Genomic DNA, 18,391 nt, shown 5'->3' with positions numbered 1-18,391 from the left:
ACTACCGACAGCTAAAGAAGAAAATGAGTCAAGAGAAAAAAAAACAGTTTCACTACTGCCCTAAAAGGAAAAACAGATTCACACAGCATCACTGCCACCATTGTTCCTGCCCTATCTGTAAAGAACATACAGCATCGGCTGTTCTTATTTGTCAGAAGTGTATGTCACAAGAAGCTATATCTGAATCTGACGAATAAAAAGGAGTGTGATCAACCTTAATTCATCACTTGCTATAAATATTACGAACTGCTGTTCACACAGGTGTTGTAAATGTAATCAAAAAGTTTGAGAAATCTTTCCATATTAAAAATTTTTAAATTTAGAAAATTACACGTTCCATAATATGTTTATACTAATTTATAATGCTGCCTGCCTGGTTGGCCGTGCGGTCTAACGCACGGCTTTCCGGGAGGGAAGGAGCGCCTGGTCCCCGGCACGAATCCGCCCTGCGGATTTGTGTCGAGGTCCGGTGAACTGGTCAGTCTGTGGATGGTTTTTAGGTGGCTTTCCATCTGTTTCGGGGAATGCGGACTGGTTCCCCTTATTCCGCCTCAGTTACACTATGTCGGCGATTGCTGCTCAAATAAGTTCTCCACGTACGCACACCGCCATTACTCTACAACGCAAACATAGGGGTTACACGCGTCTGGTGTGAGACGTTCCCTGGGAGGGTCTACCAGGGGCCGAACCGCACAATAATCATGGGTTCGATGTGGGGCGGCGGAGTGGTGAAGTGGACTGCGGTAGTCGTCGAGGAGTTGATGACCACCGCGACTGCGGCGGGGACGGAGCCTCTCCGTCGTTTCTAGGTCCCGTTTAACATACAACATAATATAATACAATACAATTTATAATGCTTTCGTAATAATAAAGAAATGATTTACTGTATAAACGTGTCTTTGTCTGGCATAAGGAGATAAAATCGGTGCTAGATCTCATTGTTAGAAAAAATCTAACACAGCAGTTATTGCGTGACAACAATATACGTGAGCGACGGCTGGTTAAGGTTGATTCACACACATTAGTGAAAGCATTGGAAGTGACGTCACTGTGACGCCTATTTATTGTGGTCAGTGTTTCTTCCAGGGGGGCGGAGGGCACTGGCGAAGTTCTTGGACGACGATCTCTAGCTGACTGCTGTAATTTGGAATAAAAATAAGAGACGGGAGTGGGTTCAACATTCGTGGAAAAACAGAGGAACAGAAGCAACATTTGCTACTTTGTGCCGTGAAGTGACGAACGATTCAGCAAAGCTGTATGAATATTTAACAATGTCATAAAATTCAATTAGTTTATTACTAAAGAAATCGGAACTACATCTGAAAAAGCAAACGATGGTTTTATCTAGCTAGAGCATGGGACACAGTAGAACTCGCAAGATCCTGTGAGAAATCGGCAAGATAATTACAGACAATGTGATGGACGAATTGATGTCTGACCCGATAGAGGAAATGTTGAAGGACGTATCTGTCGATTGTTATTAAATGTGGAATTTTCCTAACTGTATAAGAGCATTGTTTGGGAAACACGTTACTATTCAGGTTTCTTCGAACACCGGATCACTGTTTTTTTAATTATAAAAAGACAGTTTCCACAATTTTGTCAGCTTCTGTTGTTGTGAGGCATATGGAAAGGAAAGTGATGCGAGAATATTTTTCAATTCAAATTCAAACAAAAGTGCTTCTACAAAGCTCTTTGAATGTACCAGCAAATTCTACTGTACCTAACACTGACACTCAAGTTCCATACGCTATTGTAGTTGACGAAGCATTTTCTCCAGAAACGTAATGAATGCGACCGTATCCAGCGGATAACTAATCGATCGTAAGCGTAACTTCAACTCTCGTTTGCGTCGTGGCAGAAGGACATCAGAAAAAAGTTCTGGTATATTGCCTACAAAATTTAGACTTTGCAATAGGTGATTCATGCTGTAAAAATGTTGATAGATTACATAATTGTGGCCATTTTAGTACCGCATAATTCTATTAAAATGTACTCAGCATGTGGTATTTGAGCAGTGGGGTCCACACATTACAAACTTTACATTTGCTTGGAGAAAACGCATCGGCAGATGCATTTCGTGTAAGAGATATATTCACTCAATAGTTACGTTTTGAGGCTGGGTCCCTGCCTTGGTTATCGAACACCTAGGTGTGAGGAAATGTTAAAAAAAAGATTGCTTGTATTTAAGGAGTTAAAATCATAAATGGGTGTAAAATCAGAAATGTACAGGCCCAGCTGGTTTTAATTCTGCTCCTACTCATTCCATAGCGTATTCTTGAGCCACAACTTCATACAGGGTGAAAAGAATTTAAACCGACAAACTTTGGTAGGTTGTAGGGGACGTCAAAACAAATATTTTTCCATAATGTCATTTTTTCCTATGAGGAGTATTTAAACCGGTACAGGAAGATTTCTCTGGCGGCATATTAATTAAACCAACAAACACTTTTCCATTTTTATGACCAAGAGACAACACATTAACACAACCCAATTTCAGTTACAGTAGATTTTCAAAACTGCCTCCATTGACACGGAAACAAAGGTTACACCATCGGATCATGTTCTGTCTGACACGGGCAAAAACCCCAGGAGTATCCTGAACTGTTCCTGCTGCTGCTGCTACTATGCAGGCAACAAGATCCTCTTCTGATGCAACACGAGTTATGTAAACAAGGTTGCGCATCTCTCCCCACTCTCCCCACACAAAACGTCCAGAAGGGACATATCTGGGGATCGAGCAGGCCATGGTACAGGATCACCTTTGACAATACACGTTTCTAGCAACCGTCGGTCCAGGAATCGACGCACATGACGACTGAAATGTGCCGGCGCCCGTTCATGTTGGAACCACATGCGTTGTCTTGTAGTGAGCGGGACGTCTTCCAGCAGTTCTGGAAATGCTCTGGCGAGAAAATTGTAATAGTGCCTGCCATTTAATGGCCTAGGTAGCAGATACGGCCCAATTAAACAGTCCCCAGCAACACCGACCCACACATTAACGAAGAACCGCACTTGATGAGCGCTAGTAACTGTGGAATGTGGGGTATCCTCAATCCAAACTTGCGAATTGTGCATGCCGAAGACTCCATCACGCCCGAACGTTGCTGCATCGGTAAACAACACAGAGGATGGAAATTTAGGATGCATTTCACACTGTTCCAGGTACCACTGCGAAAACTGTGCTCTGGTTGGATAATCAAGTGGTTCCAGGTTGTGGACACGCTGTAAGTTAAATGGACGCAACAACTGCTCTCTAAGGACTGTTCTTACATTCGTCTGATTCGTCCCCATGTTACGTGCAATTGCACGAGTGCTGATTGAAGGATCCCGCTCCACATGCTGCAAGACAGCTTCCTTAAATTGCAGCGTTCTTACCGTGCGACGGCGTCCCTGTTCAGGTAATCTGCTGAATGACCCGGTCTCACGCAGACGTTGATACACAGCATCAAATGTCGTATGATGCGGGATACGGCGATTAGGATATTGTTGTTGATAAACCCGCTGTGCATGTCGTCCGTTGTGGTGCGCTACGTAGTACGCACCACCCATATCGGTGTACTCACTCCAGGTGTATCTCTCCAGTAGTAAACAGAGACAATGCACTACTGCACTGGTGGACGGCAGTTGCTTACAACTGAAGAGCTTATTACGCCCTCTAACAACTGATGAACGTAATACGGCCTCCACCGGTTTAAATAATCATCATAGGAAAAAAATGACATTAGGGAAAAATATTTGTTTTGATGTCTCCTACAACCTCCCAGAGTTTGTCGGTTTAAATACTTTTCACCCTGTATATTAACAGTCGGCATAAGATCACTGGCAGCTGTTGCCAGCTTTCAGCTCCGCAACGGTAAAAGCGGCGGCGGAAAAAATAGTCATCGGTAGAGCTGCGAAACGCTGAAACGTTGCCATAGAGAAGTTTACGAAACCACGTAAGGTGATGGTTGTGGTAAGTGAGCGAAGCTGCCGCTCCCAGCACGTAGGAATTGCCGCGGATCTTCTAACGCCGATTCGGCTATAGGATCGAAGTTATCACAAAATACGGAAAGTACGTTCTCGTCGTTCACATTTACAATGATAAAATAGGGAACAACACATAAATCTAGCCGTGCTGCGTCCGTAGAGTGAAATAAAATCGGCAACAGGAAACAGCGCGGTCGCTGCACGACGTCGGCGATAGCACTGATTGCACTGTCAAGGTCAAGCGACGAGCGAGGGTGAACAACGACCTTTAAATTCATACAAAAATAATTTCCAACACGTTGATGGAGTCACGGGCCTGTCACAGCACTGCCGCGGTTTCGGTGTGTGTGAATCCACCTTCAATTCGAGCCACGCACGAACGCGCGGCGCACAGCGGTGCAGAAAGGCACAGAATAGAAGAGAGTCTTCTTGGGTGCGCAGTGTGGACGCATATCGCTAGGACATCAGTAATAATATTCACCCTTGACATGGTTGTTCACAATAAAAGCGCGCAAGTCTTGCAGTAGATATAGTAGCAACAGCAATTGAGAGATTCATACCTCATAAATTGGTAAGAGATGGAACTGACCCCCCATGGCACACAAAACAGGTCCGAAGGCTGTTGCAGAGGCAACGGAAAAAGTTTGGGAAGTTCAGAAGAACACGAAATCCCGAAGATTGGCTAAAATTTACAGACGCGGGAAATTTGGCACAGACTTCAATGCGAGATGCCTTTAATAGGTTCCACAACAAAACATTGTCTCGAAATTTGGTGGAAAATCCGAAGAAATTCTGGTCGTATGTAAAGTACACAAGCGGCAAGACGCAGTCAATACCCTCGCTGCGCAGTGCCGATGGTACTGTTACCGATGACTGTGCCGCTAAAGCGGAGTTATTGAACGCAGTCTTCCGAAATTCCTTCACCAGGGAAGACGAATGGAATATTCCAGAATTTGAAACACGAACAGATGCTAGCATGAGTTTCTTAGAAGTAGATACCCTAGGGGTTGCGAAGCAACTCAAATCGCTTGATACGGGCAAGTCTTCAGGTCCAGATTGTATACCGATTAGGTCCCTTTCAGATTACGCTGATACAATAGCTCCCTACTTAGCAATCATATACAACCGCTCGCTCACCGATAGATCTGTACCTACAGATTGGAAAATTGCGCAGGTCGCACCAGTGTTTAAGAAGGGTAGTAGGAGTAATCCATCGAACTACAGACCTATAACATTGACGTCGGTTTCCAGTAGGGTTTTGGAGCATATACTGTATTCAAACATTATGAATCACCTCGAAGGGAACGATCTATTGATACGTAATCAGCATGGTTTCAGAAAACATCGTTCTTGTGCCACGCAGCTAGCTCTTTATTCGCACGAAGCAATGGCCGATATCGACAGTGGATCTCAAGTTGATTCCGTATTTCTAGATTTCCAGAAAGCTTTTGACACCGTTCCTCACAAGCGACTTCTAATCAAGCTGCGGGCCTATGGAGTATCGTCTCAGTTGTGCGACTGGATTCGTGATTTCCTGTCAGGAAGGTCGCAGTTCGTAGTAATAGACGGCAAATCATCGAGTAAAACTGAAGTGATATCAGGTGTTCCCCAGGGAAGCGTCCTGGGACCTCTGCTGTTCCTGATCTATATAAATAACGTGGGTGACAATCTGAGCAGTTCTCTTAGGTTGTTCGCAGATGACGCTGTAATTTACCGTCTAGTAAGGTCATCCGAAGACCGGTATCAGTTGCAAAGCGATTTAGAAAAGATTGCTGTATAGTGTGGCAGGCGGCAGTTGGCGCTAAATAACGAAAAGTGTAAGGTGATCCACATGAGTGCCAAAAGAAATCCGTTGGAATTCGATTACTCGATAAATAGTACAATTCTAAAGGCTGTCAGTTCAACTATGTACCTGGGTGTTAAAATTACGAACAACTTCAGTTGGTAAGACCACATAGATAATATTGTGGGGAAGGCGAGCCAAAGGTTGCGTTTCATTGGCAGGACACTTAGAAGATGCAACAAGTCCGGTAAAGAGACAGCTTACACTACGTTCGTTCGTCCTCTTTTTAGAATACTGATGCGTGGTGTGGGATCCTTTCCAGGTGGGATTGACGGAGGACATCGAAAGGGTGCAAAAAAGGGCAGCTCGTTTTGTATTATCACGTAATAGGGGAGAGAGTGTGGCAGATATGATACGCGAGTTGGCATGGAAGTCATTAAAGCAAAGACGTTTTTCGTCGCGGCGAGATCTATTTACGAAATTTCAGTCACCAACTTTCTCTTCCGAATGCAAAAATATTTTGTTGAGCTCAGCCTACATAGGTAGGAATGATCATCAAAATAAAATAAGAGAAATCAGAGCTCGAACAGAAAGGTTAGGTGTTCGTCTTCCCGCACGCTGTTCCGGGGTGGAATGGTAGAAAGATAGTATGATTGTGGTTCGATGAACTCTCTGCCAAGCACTTAAATGTGAATTGCAGAGTAATCATGTAGATGTAGACATACTGAATCGTCTGAATAGCCTTCTAACCACAGTGCGCGGACTAAGAATAAACCGAAGGGAGCCCAAAATAATGATAGATAGCAGAAACGGAGTTAGTAAGAAACCTAAAATCAAATCTGGTGGCCAAGAAGTAGACGAAAGCAAAATAATACACCGCGAATGAAGCAAGGAGGACAGAAAGGACAGACAGGCGAAGAATGAATTCCTTGCCAAAACAAGGCTACTACTGTGAAATACAAGATGTAATTTGAGGAGGAAATATGTGGGAATGTACCTTTAGGGCACACAATTGTATAGATGTGAACCATGGACTGTGGGAAAACCGGAAAAGAAGAGACTAGATACATTTAAGATGTGGTGCTATGGAAGGATATTGAAAATTAGGTGAACTGATAAGATAAAAAACAAATGAAACCATCCTCTGCAGAATCGACGGGGAGAGAAACATGTGGAAAACACTGACGAGAAGAAGGTCAGGGTGACAGAGCACATGTCAAGACATCAAGGAATGGCAGTAAAGAGAGCTGTAGAGGATTAAAAACAATAGTGGGAGACACAGATTGGAATACGTCCTACAAATAACTGAAGACGTTGGTAGAAGTGCTACTCTGAGAGGAATTTGTGGTGGGCTGTTCAAACCAGCCTGAAGTCGGATAATCCCAAAAGAAATGATGCAAATTTGGGACATTTGTGTGGTATGTCGTCGCAAGGTTTCGAATACATGTTCAGTTTGACTGAAACCTTAGGAATAAGCACGGAGAGGATGGGTACCGAGTTTTTATTGATTACAGATTGCTCATGCACAGTGTGTAGCCATTAATTCTTTGGGCTATCATATTTTTTGTGTCATTTTTAAAATTTAATTCTTCTGGCATCACACACATACACACACACACACACACAGACACGCGCGCACGCGTTTCGTCACAGGGTTATTTGGTAAACGGGATAGCGTTACGGAGATGTTTAGTAAACTCAGGTGGCAGACTCTGCAAGAGAGGCGCTCTGCATCGCAGTGTAGTTTGCTGTCCAGGTTTCGCGAGGGTGCGTTTCTGGATGAGGTGTTGAATATATTGTTTCCCCCAACTTTTATCTCCCGAGGAGATCACGAATGTAAAATCAGAAAGATTCAAGCGCGTACGGAGGCTTTCCTGCAGTAGCGACTGGAACCGGAAAGGCAGATAATGACAGAGGGTTGGAACTTAAATAGTGGCAACTACTTATTCACAACCGATACAAAAGAGTTAACATGTTTGCACCTTTTACTGTCCTCCAGAGTAGTCACCAGCGTTGTGTAGAACAAGTTGCTTGGCTTGGCTTGGCTTGTTTAGGGAAGGAGAAATGTTTCAAATGGCTCTGAGCACTATGCGACTTAACTTCTGTGGTCATCAGTCGCCTAGAACTTAGAACTAATTAAACCTAACTAACCTAAGGACATCACACACATCCATGCCCGAGGCAGGATTCGAACCTGCGACCGGAGCGGTCACGCGGTTCCAGACTGAAGCGCCTTTAACCGCACGGCCACAACGGCCGGCTGGGAAGGAGACCAGACAGCGAGATCAGCGGTCTCATCGGATTAGGGAAGGACGGGGAAGGAAGTCGGCCGTGCCCTTTCAAAGGAACCATCCCGGAATTTACCTGGAGCGATTTAGGGAAATCACGGAAAACCTAAAACAGGATGGCCGGACCCGGGATTGAACCGTCGTCCTCCCGAACCCGTTGCCAGCAATATGGAAAGCGTAGTATACCGTTATCAGAGCCTCTTCTGTTGATGGTGCGAATAGAGCGGCCTACTATCTGTCGAATCTCTGGAACAGTTCTGAATCGAATGCCACGAAGTGGTTCCTTCAACTTCGGAACCAAATGAAAGTCACAAGGACTTGTCCGGAGAGTATGGTGGATGGTACAGCACTTGACAGTTCCATCGACAGCACAGAGCAGCTACTTCTTGCGCTGTATGCGACCGCGTATTGTCGTGCAAAATGATGGGTGGGTTACGCAGAAAGTGTCGCCGCTTCTTTCGCAAAGTTGGTCGGAGGTGATGCTCTGAAAACGAACTGTAGTACTGTGCATTGACGGTCTGCCGTGGAGGTACGTAATGCGTTAGGATAACACCACCACAGTCGTACACGAGAATCACCATAACTTACACCATATTGGGGCTAAATGAAAAAAGAAATCGCGTCGCAATTTCCTGTTTCGTCCCAGGAAGTGTTTATGTGAAGGTGGGAATAGAATATCGATCGTACCGTGTCTACTAGTAAAACATTAAATTTAAAAAGCATGAAATAAAACGTAAATATAAAATTAAAAAACACACCGACAAAAAGAGTCTAAAAAATAAAAAAATCTCTACTACCTCTTAACCTCTAAAAAAGTAAAAATAAATATGTGTTACCTCCATAAGATTAATATAATTAATAATATGTTGACGCAAACGTCGTCGTATCGGAGAACCGCTAAGAAAATAAAAATAAGCAGTTGATAGGAGTTATCCTTTCTACAACAGTATACTTTCATTATTTCTGGTTATAAGCCTCTTCTGTATGACGTTATCTCTTCCAGTCCTGCGTGTCCTGTATCCACCTCAAAGAAGCTCGTGAAGTTGTAATTACTTATAAAAAATATGAAAACCAATTTGTCTTTAATTAGCTCAACATTGTTAAAGAATAGAGTTACCTATTTATTTTACGTCATATTTTTACATAATTATATATTGACTCAGTTTCATGCATTCATCTATTTTACGAGGCCTATGTCCTGCAGTGCTTTGATGATAGCGTACTAACTCACGCTTTATTAAAGGGCCGGCTCGAGTTACGTGGTGCGCTTTTTGCGGTGAGCGAGTCGTGACAAAGTGCGGGGTATCGGAACTGGCACTCGTTTGAGGACAGGCATCCGTTGATGGTTGTGTCCACATTGCGAATTTTTCATATTGAGTTAATTAACACTTAGATTCAACGATTTGGTATTGTTGTTTTGATATTTACCTACGTAGCCTTTATCATTTTTAGACGTATTCTGTTTTTATTTCTCTTTTCGTTCCCCCGATTCGACGACGGTTGGATCAAAATATTACTACTTACACTATATTAAACTTAAAGTGGAAATACATGTTGTTTTTTTTTTTTGCTTTTTATAGGTTTCTTGAGTTTAAGAATCTTGTAATGAATTTTTATTTTCCACTTACTATTCGCAGTAACATTTCAAAAAATTAGTACCCCCGAGATATGATAGGTTTTAGATATTTTCAAATAGCAGTATTTTTGCCATATCATTTGCTTGTTGTTTGAGCCTCAAACTCTTGATGTAACGCAGCGAGTTGCTTTAGGTTGTTGTTTCAGAATATATTTTAGTGTAAAATCAGATATTAAATTACTACAAGGAAGTAAGCAGCTGCAAGTAGAAGATAATTGGTACTCTTGTGATCCATATGTGATTAAAAATAAGATAGAGCAGTTCTATGGGGAAGGCTGAAGTTGCTTACTCGTAAACTAGTACTTGACCGACAGTTTATGAGCTTATTGCAGAATATTAGTATTTATTTTACGTTACTTTCCTTTTCTTTGTTAGTGCTTGCTTTTCTGTCAACATTTAGCACATAATACTCTTTCGCTTTAGTTAATCGGTATAAAACGTGACACATGGCAGATCGAAATAAAAGAAACGAATCCAGTTTCAGATACAAATAAAGAGCGAATCAAGTAATCACGTTTCTGTTCGTAGTTCCGTATACAAAAGGCTTGCTGTCTTCTCATTTTAATCACATGTAGTACACAAAATGGCTTCTGTCTTCTCAGTTATAATTACGTAAGTTCATCATATATTTTCTCATAATCAGTGCCTTCTAAAATTGTGATAATTTGTAGTATTGGGAAGATTATGCATTCAAAAACCTTATGTGTCGCTGCTTTATTCCTAAAATTTTTCTGCCAGCATCTGTAGTTATTTACTTCTAGATGTTAATGCTATCAAGTATTTACAATTAGTAGGAGAAATAAATAGCATGATTTTTCCACAGTGCTTCAATTATTAGCTTGAAATTTGGTTAAGAGAACTGGAAAGTTCTGTATCTAAAGAGATAGAGAGATGATTATAGGGCCATAACGCTTCTACAATACGATGATGGCTTCTATATCCACAAAAATTGTGTAGAAGAAAAAATTCCTCTGTTGAGTAAAACGTGTAATCAAAAATGAAAAATTAATGATTGTCACTCTTATCTAGTCTACCAGTCTAATTCGTGAGAACCTAACATACGGTGTTGATAGAGTTTCAGCGGTATTCCCTTAGGCAAAGGAAACGATTCGTTAATGAGGAATCCCAGCCAAATATGTTTCACGGTATTTGGAATTTGAAACTTAAGAAGTCACTGAAAGAATTTTCTTACCTTTACTAATAATTCCCCAACGTTTCGTAGCAATTTGTCTTCCATTTAAAATATTTCCACAGGAAAAATTATCATCGATAAACAAATATGGTGAGAGTAGCGGAAAAAGAGTATTGCCGAGAGTGTTGTGGAAAGAATTGTATATTTACGTTGATTCCAATTCTTAGAATGTGCGCTACCCACCCACCTTCCTCGATCATTTTCCTTCGTTTTGGCTAGTAGCCTTTGAGACTAGATGAGCAAAAAATTTCATAAAATTTTTACAGAACGTTCAGTATTCAATGTTACGGTGGGCAGAAGTCTCCAGGAAGGATAACGAGTCCCAGTATGAAACAGCCTCGTTAAGAAAGTAAGAGTTGAACTACGGAACGATCACCGATGATGGAATTCTTATGAGTTCACTATTGGCCACAATCGATAGATGTACGTGTGGACATATCAATCCAGATGGTAATATGCAGAAGTAATGATCAAAATACAGACACCATTAAAATCAAAGATTTCTTTGTGCCATGGTCCAAGGCATAATGCTCTGCCTAAAGTTTCGTCATCCAGTGCTCGAACAAGCTCAGCAAGCCAGAGTTTATCCGCGCAACAAGCAGCGTACCTTGACATACATTCGCGTGACTCATCTTAGGCAAGAGTCTGATGACGATACGAACTGACCGTTGCATGGATACATGTAAACAGTTCGGTTTGCTGATTTTTTTGAGTCTGCAACTGCTTTATGACTCGCTAAAGCCTCTGATGTTTCCAGGATTGTAAGACAAAGTGTTAGGCAGTGAACTATGCCAAGGACCACAGCATAATGCCCATAAAACTAATATCACCAAATATATTGACATCATTACCATACCCTCTCTCAGGGTTAGCCATTGTGTAAATATCACTTCCTACACGCATTCCAAATGAATTCGCTGTAACGTGGAGGTGGGTCAGCTGGTGACGATTCTTCCCCGTTCGACGCATCTGACAGACTGTCAATGAAACGGCTGATGTTCAGTAGTCCTTTTCGGCGTGCCCCTCGCCCCTCTGACAAGAGGCAGCTATTGGTGCGACCACAGTTATGACTAATGATGCTAGAGTTCATCCAGCGAAACCAAAAACACAAACAGCAATTTAGAGACTGTAAGGCACCGACCTGGGTGTAGGTCATCCAGCAGCAGGGCTCGACCTGGTTGGAGTCGAGCCCCCAGAACTCGAGCTCCTCCTCGAAGAGCGGTCCGCACACGTCGGTGGGGTAGTGCAGCTTGCCGGTGCGGTAGTAGTTGAGCACCTGCGCGAACACGCCCGGGTGCCGGTCGAAGAAGTACTCGTTGAGGACGGGGTCGTAGTTGGCGAGCGCCTCCGTCAGCCGCGACAGGCGCGTCGCCGGGATCTTCTTCAGCGTCGCCTTGTAGGTCTCGTGCCGGATGCCGCCCACGTTCAGCACCACGCGGTTCTCCGCGTCCATGTTGATCAGGTTCATCGCGGCGCCCGCGGACCCGATCCCTGCACAGCACAACAATACACACAGTCTGCGGGATGATCTTAGAGAGCAATGATATAATGTTTGCGCATCACATCAAAATAGATTTGTTGACACAAGCTGCATTTTCAAAGTCGACGTCAGACGTCATCACGCTGAGCTCCATATAAGAATACTGGAGAAAAAAATTAATAACGCCCAAGAGAGACTACAGTCGGCGAGGGACAGGGTACACAATTTTCTAAACATATGCCACAACCACCGGAAGTCAGTGATTCATTACATTCCTTGTTTTTGTTGTGGTCTTCAGTCCTGAGACTGGTTTGATGCAGCTCTCCATTCTACCCTACCCTGTGCAAGTTTCTTCACCTCCCAGTACCTACTGCAACCTACATCCTTCTGAATCTGCTTAATGTATTCTTCTCTTATTCTCCATCTACGATTTTTACCTTCCACGCTACCCTCCAATACTAAATTGATGATCCCTTGATGCCTCAGAACATGTCCTACCAACCGATCCCTTCTTCCAGTCAAGTTGTGCCACAAACTTCTCTTCTTCCTAATCCTATTCAATACCCCCTTGCTTGTTATGCGATCTAGCCATCTAATCTTCAGCATCCATCTGTAGCACCACATGTCGAAAGCTTCTATTCTCTTCTTGTCCAAACTATTTATCGTCCATGTTTCACTTCCACACATGGCTACACTCCATACAAATACTTTCAGAAACGACTTCCCGACACTTAAATCAATACTCGATGTTAACAAATTTCTTCAGAAACGCTTTCCTTGCCATTGCCAGTCTACTTCTTATATCCTCTCTACTTCGACCATCATCAGATATTTTGCTCCCAAAATTGCACAACTCCTTTACTACTTCAAGTGTCTCATTTCCTAATCTAATTCCCTCAGCATCACCCGACTTAATTCGACTACATTCCATTATATCCTCGTTTTGCTTTTGGTGATGTTCATCTTATCTCCTCCTTTCAAGACACTATCAATTCCGTTCAACTGCTTTTCCAAGTACTTTGCTGTCTCTGACAGAATTGCAATGTCATCGGCGAACCTCAAAGTTTTTATTTGCTCTCCATGGATTTTAATACCTACTTCAAATTTTTCTTTTGTTTCCTTCATTACTTGCTCAATATGCGGATTGAATAACATCGTGGAGAGGCTACAATCCTGTCTCACTCCCTTCCCAACCACTGCTTCCTCTTCATGTCCCTCGACACATAGTACTGCCATCTGGTTTCTGTAAAAACTGTAAATAGCCTTTTGCTCTCTGTATTTTACCCCTGCCACCTTCAGGATTTGAAAGAGAGTATTCCAGTCAACATTGTCAAAAGCTTTCTCTAAGTCTACAAATGCTAGAAACGTAGGTTTGCCTTTCCTTAATCTTTCTTCTAAGATAAGTCGTAAGATCAGTATTGCCTCACGTGTTCCAACATTTCTACGGAATCCAAACTGATCTTCCCCGAGGTCGGCTTCTACCAGTTTTTCCATTCGTCTGTAAAGAATTCGCGTTAGTATTTTGCAGCTGTGACTTATTAAACCGATAGTACTGTAATTTTCACATGTGTCAACACCTGCTTTCTTTGGGATTGGAATTATTATATTCTTCATGAAGTCTGAGGGTATTTCGCCTGTCTCATACATCTTGCTCACCAGATGGTAGAGTTTTGTCAGGACTGGCCCTTCCAAGGCTGTCAGTAGTTCTAATGGAATGGTGTCTACTCCCGGGGCCTTGTTTCGAATCAGGTCTTTTAGTTCTCTGTCAAACTCTTCATGCAGTATCATATCTCCCATTTCATCTTCATCTACATCCTTTTCCATTTCCATAGTATTGTCCCCTTAAAGGTACAAAATTGATGGTATCTACATCTACATCCATACTCTGCAGACCACCATGAAGTGCATGGCAGAGGGTACGTCCCAATGTACCATTTATTAGGGTTTCTACCATCTCAATTCACGTATGGAGCGCGTTGAAAGTGATTCGATGAATGCCTCTGTGTGTGACGAAATTATTCTGATCTTTTCCTTACGATCCATATGTGAGCCATACATAGTGGATTTCTAGAGTCATTATTTAATGCCGGTTTTTGTAACTTCGTTAGTAGACTTTCTCGGGAAAGTTTGCGACCATCTTCAAGAGTCTACCAGTTCAGTTTCTTAAGCATCTCTATGACAGTCTCCCAAGGGTTAAACAAAGCAGTGACAATTCGTGCTGCCCTTCTCTGGGTTCGTTAGTCCTCTTTTGTGTGGGTCCGAAACACTTTATCAACATTCTAGAATGGGTCATACGAGTCATTTGTAAGCAAGTCTTTTTGTAGACTGATTGGGACTTCCGTAATATACTACCACAAGTTTTACCGACGGGTGACCCTATGTGATTATTCCATTTCATATCACCACCAGAGTGTTACACCAGGTATTTGTATGAGTTGGCCGAATCCAACAGTGCCTCACTGATACTATACTCATAAGATACTGCGTTTTATTGTTTTGTGAAGTACACAGTTTTGGCCGGCCGGTGTGGCCGTGCGGTTCTAGGCGCTTCAGTCTGGAACCGCGTGACCGCTACGGTCGCAGGTTCGAATCCTGCCTCGGGCATGGATGTGTGTGATGTCCTTATGTTAGTTAGGTTTAAGTGGTTCTAGGGGACTGATGACCTCAGATGTTAAGTCCCATTGTGCTCAGAGCCATTAGTACACAGTTTTACATTTCTGGGCATTTAAAGCAAGGTGGTATTCTCCGAAACACTCTGAAATGTTATCAAGATCTGATAATATTTATGCAGTTTCTTACAGACAGTGCTTCATTATCTGCCAAGAGTTTGAAGTTGAAATTAACTTTGCCGGCAACGTCATCAATACCAGCATGAACAGCAAGGGACGCAATACACTTTCCTGGGGCACACCCGAAGTTACTTATACAACTGATGACAACTCTCCATCCAAGACTAAATGTTTCGTGCACCCTACCAAATGTTCTTCATTTGACTCGCAAATTTCACTTGGTACCCCATATAATCGTAATTTTGACAATAAGGGTGTGGTACTGAGTGAAACGCGTTTCGGAAGGCAACAAATATAGCATCAACAAATACAGAATCTACCTGACTTGATCCGAAGTTTTCGATATGTCATATGAGAAAAGTGTGATTTGGGTTTCACATGATCGACGTCATCATGTTCGAGATACCTCATTATGTTTGATCTCGGAATATGTTCTAAGATTCTACAACAAATCGATGTCAAGGATACTGGACGGTAGTTTTGCGGATCACTTCCACTACACTTTTTGTAGATGGACGTGGCCTGAGGTGCCTTCCAACAACTGGGTACAGGAGGACCTATGACATACTATAGTCAGATAAAAGGCTAATTCAGTCGCAAATTCAGCACAACCACCGGGCCCTGGAACTTTGTTCTATTTCAGTGATTTCAATTGTTTCTCAATGCCCCTAACACTATTAAGTATTTCACACATCTTTGCTGTGTACGAGCAATAAATTGGGCCGATTCCCTTGGCTTGTCCTTTGTAAGGGAACATTTTAAAACAGACTTAAGCCTGTCAGATTTTGCTTTGTTACCCTCAGTTTCAGTTTCTGTCTCATTTGCTAGGGACTGGACTCGAACTGTGATGTCACTAACAGCTTTTACATACGACCAGAATTTCTTTGCTTTTTGTTAAAGATCATTTGACATGTTAAGTGCCATGTTTCATTTCTGCTCTAAGTAGTCCAAGAAATTTTCTACGCTATTTAGATCGGCAGGTTATTTAGCGAGCCAGCAGGTGTGAATGCGCGTCTGGGTGTTCGTCAAACCAGGACCGGACCTGAGTGGCCTTGTGAACGTGGTCGTCATATTGGAAGAAATGACTGCCAATTGTAAACTCATCACGAATCTTCATAAGAAAGAGTAATGATCGTTCACCGAGCATTTTGAAATAAACGTTTTGATCATTTTCGCTGTAACGTGAATGAAGGACCCAAGGCATGGTAGGCAAAATTTTGCCACAATATCACAGAACAAACTCCACCCTGAAGTATCCTCCCTACACAGCGGGTTAAGACTTCATTGGGTCGTCAGTCGTTCAACAGTATGAAACATAGCTAAAAACTGACATGTAATTAGACTATCATATCACGATCTTTGCTTTGGCAGGATTTTTGCAATTTCTGATTAAGTCCGATACACAATAACAACATTTTGAACAATTTGAAGCCTCATGTCCCATGGTTCCCAGAGGATACAAAATTGATGAAAATTTCTTTATTATCTATCGGACCCAATTATAAACTAGAGCCGGCCTCTGTGGACGAGCGGTTCTAGGCGCTTCAGTCTGTCGAATCCTGTCTGCGGTATGGATGTGTATGATGTCCTTAGGTTAGTTAGGTTTAAGTAGTTCTAAGTTCTAGGGAACTGATGACCTCAGATGTTAAGTCCCATGGTGCTCAGAGCCATTTTTTATAAAATAGAAAAAAATCTTTCAAAGCAAAGATAATGATATACAAGTCATATTATCTGCCCATTTTGATCTATGCATCAGAATGTAGGACAAAGAAACATCTGAGCCGAACAGAAGCGACAGTAATGCACTTTCTATTAAGAACCCTGGGTAAGACGACAAGGGACATGATATGGAATAAAGCTGTACGATACACATTTCAGGTCAGATACTTAAAAAAAACTATAGAGAGAAATTGGCTCAAACAGTTTGGCAACATTTTATTCATTTAATCGTATATCTATGGTTCCCCGTCGGGCAGACCGTGCACCGGGTGCCTGTCTTTCAATTTGACGCCATTGCGGTGACCTGCAGTCGATGAGGATGAAAGGATGATGATAAGGACAGCACAACACCTAGTCCTTGGGTGGAGAAAAGTCCCCGACCCAGCCGGGAATATAACCCGGGCCCAGAGGATTGACAATCCGTCACGCTGACCATTCAGCTACCAGTGGGCGGATATCGGCAACATTAAAATAATGTGACAAGAAAAACTTCCAAGATGAGCTCTAGAATTGACAGAGTACGGAAAATCATCAATTCGCAGTCCACGAACAAGATGGAGAGAGCAGATGAAGGATGATCTGCCGTCACAGGGCGTCACCCAGCCGCGGCCCTTTAAAATCCGCGTCACCCTTGCGACGTGGATGGATGAGTAACTCAGTGGCGGCGCTGCGCCTCGTCCATCGCAATACAGGTACCACCGCGAGGACCTTCTGGAGGAAGCGGGGATAGAGTCTTGTTTTGGAGAGCAAGCAAGAAACACGCAAAGAGTAGTTACCAATAGAGGAAACGGTCGTTATATTTAACCTCACGCCGTGGCTGCCGTGCTGGGATAGCGGCGACAAGGAAGAATGCGCTGGCCGGATACTTGGAGTATGCGAAGTTGGAAGCACTTTGCTTCCCTGCTAGCTGGCCGATGCAGAATCTGGAGACAGCGAGTTTTCGTGTATGTGTGTGTGTGTGTGTGTGTGTGTGTGCGTGTGTGTGTGTGTGTGTGTGTTGTAAGACGGGGCTGTTCTCTGCTGATTTAATGTCTGCAAATGTTATAAGTTAGTGCGGACTACTGTCTGTACTACGTGTAATTCAGCATGATCTGCACACATTACAAGTACTCGCTATGTGACTTGGGTTCGTGACTATGAATTCCTTATATATATTGTTAAAGTTGTCAGATGCCTGTTTGGTTGGCAACTTTGCTGTCATTCAAGCTTCATTTATGCTTCTGTAAGCAACTCGCTCCTTATTTAGTGTTTACTTTCTTTTAAGACTTGAAGTAGAATTTGTCCTTCACAGAGTGGTTTTAGTGTGTGATAAAAATTACTGACAATCTGTAAGCAGTTTAAAGAGCTATTGGCTGAAATGAGTCAATTCCTTACTGTGCACTCAATTGTGGTTGATTTTAACTGCGAAGTAACATTGGTGCTTCATCTACAATATTTTTAAATGTAAGTGATTTTTGGACTACTTCTTGGAAATCTCGTCGTTTTTGTCAAATGTTTTGTTCGCCTGCTACAGAGCTGAGTTTTTATTTCACGTC

The 18,391-nt window shown here is 42.7% G+C and overlaps 1 protein-coding gene across 1 annotated transcript in view; it reads right to left on the bottom strand.

The window, feature by feature from the left end:
* LOC126161694 (potassium voltage-gated channel protein Shaw-like) overlaps window positions 1-18,391 on the bottom strand; it is a 325,252-nt gene that overhangs the window by 218,781 nt on the left and 88,080 nt on the right. The window contains exon 2 of the mRNA XM_049917709.1: window positions 12,010-12,359. Within this exon, the coding sequence (XP_049773666.1) occupies window positions 12,010-12,336 (327 nt within the window). The 5' untranslated portion in view covers window positions 12,337-12,359. The remainder of the gene's footprint in view (window positions 1-12,009; window positions 12,360-18,391) is intronic.

Source organism: Schistocerca cancellata, chromosome 2 (assembly GCF_023864275.1).
Source record: "Schistocerca cancellata isolate TAMUIC-IGC-003103 chromosome 2, iqSchCanc2.1, whole genome shotgun sequence".
Classification (NCBI taxonomy): domain Eukaryota; kingdom Metazoa; phylum Arthropoda; class Insecta; order Orthoptera; family Acrididae; genus Schistocerca; species Schistocerca cancellata.
Note: the sequence above shows the minus strand (reverse complement) of the source record. Positions and strands in the feature narration are given on the sequence as shown.